This window comes from Drosophila busckii, chromosome 3L (genome assembly GCF_011750605.1).
Source record: "Drosophila busckii strain San Diego stock center, stock number 13000-0081.31 chromosome 3L, ASM1175060v1, whole genome shotgun sequence".
Lineage (NCBI taxonomy): Eukaryota > Metazoa > Arthropoda > Insecta > Diptera > Drosophilidae > Drosophila > Drosophila busckii.
Window position 1 is genome coordinate 626,292 of NC_046606.1, and position 10,293 is coordinate 636,584.

Here is a 10,293-nt window from a genome sequence, read left to right on the forward strand (position 1 = left end):
AAAAGAAATAACGGCATTGGAGCTTAGGCTAGCGTAACTGTACCTAGGCATAGCGTTGCCAGACAGTTAACAAAAAGAACATTTTGAAAGCCATATACACCAATTATAATTAATATAATATTTAACTATTTAACAACTGCTGCTAAACAGGGTTGTCGCAGTCACAAAAAGGAAAATCCCATAGCATAGTTTAGCAAGAGGCTGCAAATATTTAAATTGTATACAAATTCATATAACGACAATCGCCATAAAGTAACATAAACATTTTTAAACAACCCTGACAACCCTGCTGCAAGCAAACCCCTACAACATTTACAAATTTTATATGCACCCTACACTCAACTTCACACTGCATCTAAACATGAATTTCAAGCATATGCCTTGCTATTGTATTACAATTGAATTTAGTTAACTTTTTAGACCAAACAAATTATGACACACGCAGCCTTTTTAATTGAAAATAACACTAGCAATATAATTTACAATTCTAACATAAGTATACCCACAATGTATAAATGGAAAAAACTTTAATTTAAAGTGCTTAAGGCAATTAAACAATGAACTAGACATGTAACTCTCAACCCGTCAAATCAATCAAGTGGAGCTGCGTAGACGCAGCTCGATGAGCACTGGAGCGTTCGGCTTATTGATCAACAGCGTTATAATGTCCAATTCGGCGGACGTGCCGCGCCAGATGAGCTCATAGTTGCGCAGCAGCTGTCCCAGTGGAATTAGAATTGTTAATTTTGAGACTGGGCATATTTTATGTTAAACTTACTCTCAAAAGCAAAACGTGCATATTTTGTTCGGCCAGACGACGAGCTATGCAGGCGCGCATGCCATGACCAAATGGCAGCACCAGATAAGGATTGAGAGCAGAGCGCTGGGTGAGCCAACGCTCCGGCAGAAAGCGCAGCGGCTGCGGAAAATGCGCCGCCTGACGACAGGCCACCATATTTTGAGTCACCACAGTGGTCTACTCAAAAGAAACTTTATGTTTAAACATTTTAATTTGTTAAATTTATTGCACTTACGCCTTTGGGCACAAAGTAGCCGCTGAGCACTGTATCCTGATTGAGTATGCGACCAAAGCCTATGGAAATGGGATTCAGACGCAGCGACTCCTTCAGCACAGCTCTGGTGTAGGTGATGCCAGTGCGCATGGCCTCCGCGCTTAGCGGCTGCTGAGCATCTGGCAGCAGCTTCAGCGCTTCCTCGTAGACACGCTGCTGCACCTGCGGATGACGCGCCACGTGGTAAAGCAGAAAAGCCGAAGCATAGGAAGTGGTATCGATGCCTGCCAGCAGCAAATCCGCCGCTGTGCCCACCACATCGCTATGATCCAGCGCTGGATTTTGTAGATAGGCTGTAATCAATGAAGCACGCTCGGTTTGTCCTGGCAGCCGCTGCTCCAGCAGCTCCAAGGCCACGCTCTCCATGTAGCTCTGCGCCCGCCGCAGCTTGCGATAGCTTGGCGTCTCCACAAAGCGCCACAGCTGCAAGCCCTGATCTGTGGGCAGAATGCAACTGTTGGTCGTCTCAGCTGCATGCATCAGCCGTGAGCTGCGTGACTGCAGCTATTAGGAATTGGCGCCAATGTGTTGGTGTCTTAAAGTCTTTCCAGCATGGAATACATATACACATGAATTTAGATATGTATACTCATTGAACTTTCTCACTTACGCTCCAGATTCAGTCTTGTTAACTTCGGCAGCATATCTATGGCCGTGCCTGCTCCAGATTGTTCCAGAAACTTGAGAAACTCCTGCGTTACTGCATCCACTTCTGGCACAAAATTGCGCACGCTGCGCGGTGCACTCAACTCCTTTTGCAGCTGCGAGCGCAGACGCCACCAGTCCGGTCCATTGGTGGGCAGCAGACCTGTCGTTTTGTATAGCTGCGGACGCTGCTCTCGATAACGCGCCAATGCCAAATGACTGCGACGCTGTGGACTGTCGCGCTCGTTCAACAACGTTGCTATATCCTTCGGATCGTATAGCCACACTATATCCTGTCCCGGCAGCATCGTTTCACGCACTATGGAGCCATACTTTTCGTACTTGTGCTGGCCCGCCTTGTGCAGCTGCAGCCAGGAGTAAGCCCCGATGCCCGGCATATAGTTGTGGAGATTGCCCAAGCCAAAGGGACCGCGTGGGCCCGGCATTGCCTCGAATGGCTTGGCGAATGTGCATTGCCGCGCTGTGCAGCAAATTTTAAGCAGCTTGGTCAGCATTCCACAGTTTCTGGAAACGTACTGCGGTCTCTTGGTTTTTCATTGATTTTTATTGCGTCGACTTTTGTTTCAATTATTGCTTCGTCGACGACGCAGACGACTCTCTGCTTTGGGCGTTCGTGTCGGCAGTCGTGTTTACCTGTGTGGCTTAAGAAAATTTATTTGCTTACCTGTTAACAGTCTGACTTGAGCTCTAGAGAAAGAGAGACAGGGAGAAAGCGAGAGCAGCAAACAGCTGTGCGCCGAGCTGAATGAATAACCCATAGCCATAAATATTGTAAATTGTTAAGGTTGTACAACAAAGAGCTCAACGTAAAGTTAATTTTATGTATTATGTTTGTTATTGTTATATCAACTTTATTTAAGTTTTTATAATTTATTTTAAATCTATATTTTAATTATGTTACTCATGTTAAGTAAGCTAGTAGTGCTCGGTGAGACGCGCCAGGAAATATGTTTACAAGGACGAAAATCCTTACAGCAGCTAAGATGTTTTGATTTATTTGCGTACATAAACGTAGATATTGCTGCTGAATCCTTTGCAGGATCAGGATCAAACTGCATCAGATGGAGTACATAAGTAGTGACAATAAACTAGCCAAAGGACATTTAAATCGCATTTGCGCCTGCGGATTTATGGGCAATTTTCTTTTGCAGCAATTTACTTATTTTAATGTCCTGCTCCTTAAATATCCTTCCAATCCCAAAAGGACATGTGTTTTCGTACTCCTAGCCATCAAACCTATTGATCTGCATTCAAGGATTTTCAAAATTGCACAAAAAACATTTTGGAAAAAATTCATGGGGGGTTAGTCCCAAAAGTTGCCAAAAAGCATAAATTGTCCTTTTTCTCGTAAATAACAAGGACTACAAGGATGTCCTTTGGCATAGAAGTAGTGCTCATTAAGACCTTTCAGAATATATAACTCAAAGGGACGAAAGTCCTTACAGGAGCGGAGAAAAACAGCATTTCTGTATACAGAAAATACGCTATATCTCCCGTATCTTGCAGGAGGCAGACGAAATAGTGCCAAACGAGCTGCTTTCACAAGGACTATGAACTGGACGAAGGACATCCGAATCGTCCTTGTAGTTCCGGAGATAATGGCCATATTGTGTTTTTGGCCATCGAGTTGCCACGGGGATGTGAAAATTTTCTAAGTTGATGGACAATTAGATGACCCCATAGATTTTTGATGCAGATCAGTAGAGTTTCGTCCTGTGAGCGTCGCAAACCAAAAATTTTGATAATGCGGCAGGATATGGCCGAGTTATAGCCAGTTTTCTCAACAGGATTGCCTATGCTAAGCTGCCGTAAAGCTTTGCATACTTTCAAGCTGATTTTTCTAAATAAAAATAACTTAGGCAAGACACAAACCAAATTCTATCCGTGACACAGTCCAGTTCAACTTTGTCAATCGAGACAACAACCAACTGCACGTGTGCAGCTAAAAGTATGCAACAATTATCCAGCTGCTTTGCTTGGGCCAATCTTACAGGGTAATTGGATATAACTCGGCCATATCCTGCCGCATTCTCAAAATTTTAGGCTCTCGGCGCTCACAGGACGAAACTCTATCGATCTGCATCAACAAAATATAGGGTCATCTAAGTGTCCATTAACTTAGAAAATTTTTACTGTCAGGTCGCGAGGAAATGGTCAAAATCACAAAAAGGCAATTATCTCCGGAACAAGAAGGACGATCCGGATGTCCTTTGTCCAGTTAATAGTCCTTGTGAGGCAGCATCGTTTGGCACTAACTTCGTCCTGCTCCTGCAAAGGATACGGGAGATATAGCGTATTTTCTGTATACAGAAAATGCTGTTTTTCTCCGCTCCTGTAAGGACTTTCGTCCTTTGAGTTATATATTCTGAAAGGTCTTAATGAGCACTACTTCTATGCCAAAGGACATCATTGTAGTCCTTGTTATTTACGAGAAAAAGGACAATTTATGTTTTTTGGCAACTTTTGCGACTAACCCCCCATGAATTTTTTCCAAAATATTTTTTGTGCAATTTTGAAAATCCTTGAATGCAGATCAATAGATTTGAGGCTCAGGAGTACGAAAACACATGTCCTTTTGGGATTGGAAGGATATGTAAGGAGCAGGACCTTAAAATAAGTAATTTGCTGCAAAAGAAAATTGCTCATAAGTCCGCAACCACAGGTACGACTTAAGCGTCCTTTGGCAAGGTGCTAGTCCTTGCTACGATGCTCCTTCTGATTTAGTTTAGTGTTGATCCTGCAAAGGACTCCTGAGTTTGGGGCATATTTATTTACAATTTGAACTGATTATAATTCGTAATCCTTATAGTTTAATCCTTTTAGTGTATACAATCAGTATTTTTACAGTTTGTTACTTGATCTTTTTCGTTTTAAATACAATATAGTAATTTTAATTTGTATTAATTGTATTGTAATCTTATGCTTGATTTTTAATGCTACTTAGTTTAAGTATCGGTCCTTTATTCCTTCTTTGCCGGCGACTTTTTGTCTTTGTCCTTATTTCTCAGTTTTTCAATTTGCTTAAGCTTTTGCTTCTTTTCGCGTTCCTTGCGCAACTTGGAATCATTCATTATCTGCAGCACAAAGAATATAACGTTGACAATAATGGCAATCATAAATACGACGGGCAGGATTAAAACATCCAGAGAATGCCGCACAAAATAGGAACTATCATTTAAAGTTGGCTGCGCTAGATGCTTGTAGAGCGATGGCTCTGCTATGAGTTGCTCCGCATACCAGACAGCTTGATCCACGGGTTTGGTTTGGCGTGTGCGGAAGTTGATGCGTGCCTGATGCAAAACCTTATCAAAGATATCCTCACGCATAAGACGCCGCAGTGGTTCCGAAAAAGCATTTTGCCCAAAGTTGTCGAGCGAAACGCGCAAGCCCAAGTAACGCTCCTCAATGCGTTTGGCATTCTGTGAAGCAAAAAAACATTAGATTATAAATAAATGTAATAAATACGCTACTAACATTAAGCTGATCCATTAGAACAGGCAGCACAATGACGGGCACAGCATTAAAGACGGCCTCCTGCAGTCCAAAGCTGTCTCCATGCGTCAAAAAGGCTTTCACATTGGTTTGAGCTAAAAAATAAATGATAAATTCTTAAACTTTTATTAAATATTAAACCAACTTACACAAAATATCCTGTTGCATGCTATCTTCTAGTTCTACAACACGCAAATTGCTCAGATGCTCTGTCTTTATGTTTTTCGCATTCCATATAAAGCAATATTGTTGAAACTCGCGTATTGTGTGCTTCACCGCGTTGTGTCCTTCGGCATGCATGAGTTGCAACCAGGGCAGATTGATGTAGATGATGCCTTCGGTGCAGCCGTTGACAAAGGACTGCAGACCCTCAGGCAGCGTCGTTGCTTCCTCGCGTATATGCAAGCCGCCTATTTCGATAATGTTCGGTGGCATATTCTGCACATAGTCGAGCACAGGATGCGTATTGAGCAGCACCAGCTGCGTGCTGGGTACGTTGACTTCGCCATTACGCATGCCCTGGAGCACTGGCAATACTATAGAGACTTTCAAGCTGTAACAACAAATATACATATATAAAATATACATAATTTGAAAACAAGCTAATACTTACAAACGCTCAGTCAAGTACATGCAATGATTTTTAATGCGCTGCCAGTAGCTCAGCTGCTCGGGCAGATCGCTTATAAAGTGCGGAATCTTGGCGGCACTTACAGTATCCTCCGCACCCATTAGCGCCAGCAGATCAGTGCTCAGCTTGCCGCCGCTTAAGCCCAGCTTGGGCAGCTTAGCAAATTTGGGCAGCAAATGCAGCAGACAGTCCAATGCATAGCTGGCATCATAGACAATGAGATCGTAGGGACCCTTTAGCTGCTGCTGCAGCTTGGACAGCTCATTCAGCTCCTGCAAGGCACGACAGCTGCCCAGCAGCGATTCATAGTATATCATTAGCTGCTTGATGTTCCAATACTGTCGATATTGCCCCTCGCTGTTCACATAATGTTTCTTTAGCACATCGTAATCGTTTTGCAGTTGTATATGCTGCACATTGGCCATGTGCAGCTCCGGCGCAGTCGAAACTGTGGTAAGCACGTGCCCACGCGCTGTCAGCGCTGTGAGCAGCGTTTGTGTCCAACTGGGATGTTGATGCTGTTGATGTGCCGCTGTGCCCACAAGCACCCAAAATCTTGGCGCTTTGCACGCAGCTCAGCAGCAGCAGCAACAACAAATTTAATGCCACAAATATTTTCATGCTGCCAATTTGTTGCACTTCAGACACGCGACTGATTCACTTTCGACGCTGCCCGTGCCGGCTAGATAAGGTAAAGATAAGATAGCGTTAGTGTGGTTTTATATTTTTTTGTTTAGTCAAAGCCTCAGGCGTGCTCTTAAAATACAAATGATTTTAGTTTAAATCGAGTAAAGAGAATAAATTGTGAGTAGTAGGAACATGGCTGCTATGTTAAAAGCGAAGCTAGATTAAAAGCAAATAAAATAACCGCTATAGCAAAATGAGTAGCGTGCTTTGCAATATGGGCAGAGGCGCAGCAGACCAAGGGGGCTAGTGTACAAGCTGCTATCTCCCCCTACGCCCATGCTTTCAACTAGAATTATGAAATCAAAAACATAATAAGAAGTATAAGCATTACATGCAAAATATGAACACTCGACTGATAAGAAAGTAATAAACAAAAGAGACAGACAAATACAAATACGCTGCTGCGCTTTATTTTATATCCTCCTTTGCTTTAGTATGCGCCGTTATTGTGTACAGCTTAAAGCGGATCATGTTACAAGCACAGAAAAAAATTAAAGCGTGCAATTGTTAAATAAAGCATTTAATAATAAATGTAATATTTTAGCTTTATGTAAATTATTGCTGCTGTAGTTGCAAAACTCCGCAAAGTTTGTTGCTTTACTTACATGTGCGCGCCGCTTAAAGTTTTCATTCCTTTCATTTAATTCTTTTACTAGAAGAAACTGCTTTGGCGCTGTTACACTGCTCACATTTCATTATAAAATGATTAAGTTCACATATTCATTCATGATTAATTATACACTTTAATTCATGTTTTTGTAATTAATTGTGTAAGAATGAAATGCTCAGTAGCGCACGCACCCTTACCCCTCCACTTCATCGCGTTGACTAAAAAATTTGACTGTACGCTTGCAGTTTAGTTGGCAGGCAGCAAAGAGAGTGGGAGAGCGCGAGATCTAGAATGCAGCTGTGCGCTGTTAATGAGTAGCTTGTTGCGTCTCTCACTCCACTGCAGTGGTGAATTTTTAAGAAGTGCGCGCTCTTTATCTCCCACTCCATTGCGTAGAGCAGGGGCGTCCGCTCAGTGTGCTCATTTGTGTTTGTAAATGCTCTTCAGTATAGGAAGAGCAAATGCGTGTAAATATACGCGCTCCTCCATAGCCAATGCAAATTCCAACAATTTTTGGAATTTTTTTTTGTTATTCGTCTCGCCTTGCGAGCTACGACAACAGTTTCATGTGTTGATTGTTGTGTCGAAAATTTATTTGAGAATTTTTGGATGCCCCTGAACTAGAATTATGAAATCAAAAACAGAATAAGAACAAGCAAAATATGAACACTCGACTGATAAGAAATAATAAACAAAAGAGAAGACAAATGCAAATACGCTGCTGCGCTTTATTTTATATCCTCCTTTGCTTTAGTATGCGCCGTTATTGTGTATAGCTTAAAGCTGATCATGGCCTCAGACAATGTAGGACAATATGCTCCTATCAGTGAGAAATACACTGCAACAATCGATAAGACAACTATCAATTAATATTTAAACTTTTAAAATTTAAATTGCGATAAATATTGAACTTTTGTAACAGGCAATTAATAGTTAATAGTAATGTTTGTTAAATTTGATTTTATTGAAGCATGTATAAACATAAATTATTGTGCGAAAATTTGTTGAGTAATCAAAATAAATAAGATGTTTGTCTGTCTCTATCTGTCTGTCTATGATAAGTGCTCAAGTGTTTGTCGTCTGTCAGCTGTTATCAGCTTGATAGCAATATAAAAGAAGCTCGATCGAGAGCGAGCAGTTTCAGTAGCGCAACGCGATGAAGCAGCTTCAGCTGAGCCTTGGCATTGTCTGCGTCTTGCTTGGCGGCGGCGCATGGGGCGCCAATATACTCGCCCTAATGGGCATGACGTCACACAGTCACCATATATGGCAAGTAATTAAATAGAATGGTAGGTGTTCAATGCTAATGTATGTCTGACTTTAATAGGAATAGCGTGCTGCTGCATGAGCTGGCGGAGCGTGGCCATAATCTGACTATATTGTCGGTAAATCTGCCGCGCTCAACGGATAAGGTGCCAGCTAATGTAAGCTATATATATTTGGAGCGTGCCTATGATTTCTACAAGGAGCAGGATGATACGACTATCAATGATTTGATAGGCATAAATAGCTATGAAACGATAAAGCAGTTGTATGATTTTGGCTTGAAAACAGCTAAATATATAACGAAATCGCGTGGACTGAAGCAGCTGCTGGACTATCCAGCTGATTTCAAGTTCGATTTGATTATAAATGATTATACACTGGGTCCCTATTTGCTGGGCTTTGCGCACAAGTTTAAATATCCACCCATAATGGGCATGACTGCCTTTCACAATGCGCCCATAACGCTCGACTTTATATCCAATCATTATTTTCCTGCGCTAGTGCCGTACTACTCCACGCTCTACTCGCCGCAAATGTCCTTTTGGCAGCGTCTGGACAACACGCTCATCTTTGCAGCCGACACAATGTAAGTGGCAGTTAGGCTAATCAATCAATCAAATTATTAATCAATTGCTTTGGCAGCTATCGCCGCTTGTACTACCATCCGGAGCTGGATGCCATAATGCGTCCGTTCTTTGCTGCTGATATGCCGCCGCTTGCGGAGCTGGCCAAGCTTACCAAAGTGGCGCTTATCAATACGCATCCAGCTACAGATTATGTCGAGGCGCTGCCACCGAATGTGGTTGAAGTGGGTGGCATGCAGTGTCGCCAGGGCAAGCCGCTGCCTGCAGATTTGGAGCAGTTTATGCTTGCAGGCAAGCGTGGCGCCATTTTCTTTTCCCTCGGCACCAATATGCTGCCACAGAATGTGGATGAGTCCACCAAGCTGGCCATAGTGGAGGCGTTCAGGCAGCTGCCAGAATATAATTTTATATGGAAATTCGATGCGGCTTATTTGCAGCAAGTGCAGAATGCCAGGCAAATGTTTTGGTGCGTGACTTTTTGCCACAAAGCTGATATTTTGGGTAAGTTACGAGATCAGGCGCAAATTAATTAATCAATTGCCGTTGCTTATAGCGCATAAATCTTTGATATTGTTTGTGACACACTGCGGTGGGCTGAGCACACAGGAAGCGACTTGGTTTGGCGTGCCTGTGGTGGGCTTGCCGCTGTTTCTGGATCAGCATAGGGTGAGTCATAAATAGCTTAATTATATTAGAAAATTATAGAACGCTAGCTGCTATAGCCTAAGATTACTTGTCTCATACAGGACGAATGAACGGATTTCAAAGTGTATGTCATAAGTCATAAATTACTTAGTTTAGCGCAGAAAACTTTAGAACGCAAGCTGCTATAGTCTATGAGTTCTTGTTGCTCAAACAGACGAATGAACGGATTTTCAAATGCTCACTCACCCGTTTTTCATTTTAGAACATGCTGCAAACGTTTAATGCCGGCGCTGGCGTCAAGCTGGACTATATGACTTTGAGCACCTCCTCCTTGGTTGCAGCTATTAAGCAAGTGGCCACCAACAAGCGCTATGCCAAGGCCATGAAGCTGCGCTCCCAACGCTTTCGAGACAATCCGCTGCCGCCGCTGGAGCTCGCCGTATGGTGGGTGGAGTATCTGCTGCGTCAGCCCAATCCCGCACAGCTGCACTCAGTTGCCAAGGATCTAAACTATTTTCAAGCACACTCCTTGGATGTGCTGGCGCTTCTTGTGGCGCTGCTGCTGCTGCTGCTTTATCTGCTGCATTCGCTTTGCTGCAACAGACGCCGCACTTTCGGTCGTGCTCTCTTATAAGCGCG

At 42.9% G+C, this 10,293-nt stretch overlaps 3 protein-coding genes across 3 annotated transcripts; 1 reads left to right on the plus strand and 2 right to left on the minus strand.

Annotated features, from left to right (window-relative positions):
- Positions 1-11: 11 nt before the first annotated feature.
- Positions 12-2,534, minus strand: LOC108600568 (cytochrome P450 302a1, mitochondrial). The gene is given in 4 exon segments (XM_033293461.1): positions 12-717; positions 779-976; positions 1,035-1,608; positions 1,680-2,534. Coding segments are annotated over 4 exon segments (1,449 nt in total). The 5' UTR covers positions 2,234-2,534; the 3' UTR covers positions 12-594.
- A 1,956-nt stretch (positions 2,535-4,490) lies between these two features.
- Positions 4,491-6,375, minus strand: LOC108600565 (UDP-glucuronosyltransferase 1-8). Its single transcript, XM_017988228.2, has 4 exons — positions 5,845-6,375; positions 5,381-5,784; positions 5,214-5,326; positions 4,491-5,158 (listed from the first exon to the last, which is right to left on the minus strand). The coding sequence occupies exons 1-4, from the start codon at positions 6,285-6,287 to the stop codon at positions 4,700-4,702; spliced, it is 1,419 nt and encodes a 472-aa protein (XP_017843717.2). The 5' UTR covers positions 6,288-6,375; the 3' UTR covers positions 4,491-4,699.
- A 1,914-nt stretch (positions 6,376-8,289) lies between these two features.
- Positions 8,290-10,288, plus strand: LOC108600566 (UDP-glucuronosyltransferase 2C1). Its single transcript, XM_017988231.2, has 5 exons — positions 8,290-8,428; positions 8,487-9,011; positions 9,068-9,510; positions 9,563-9,675; positions 9,917-10,288. Exons 1-5 carry the CDS (start codon positions 8,316-8,318, stop codon positions 10,286-10,288), a joined length of 1,566 nt encoding a protein of 521 aa, XP_017843720.2. The 5' UTR covers positions 8,290-8,315.
- Positions 10,289-10,293: the final 5 nt, after the last annotated feature.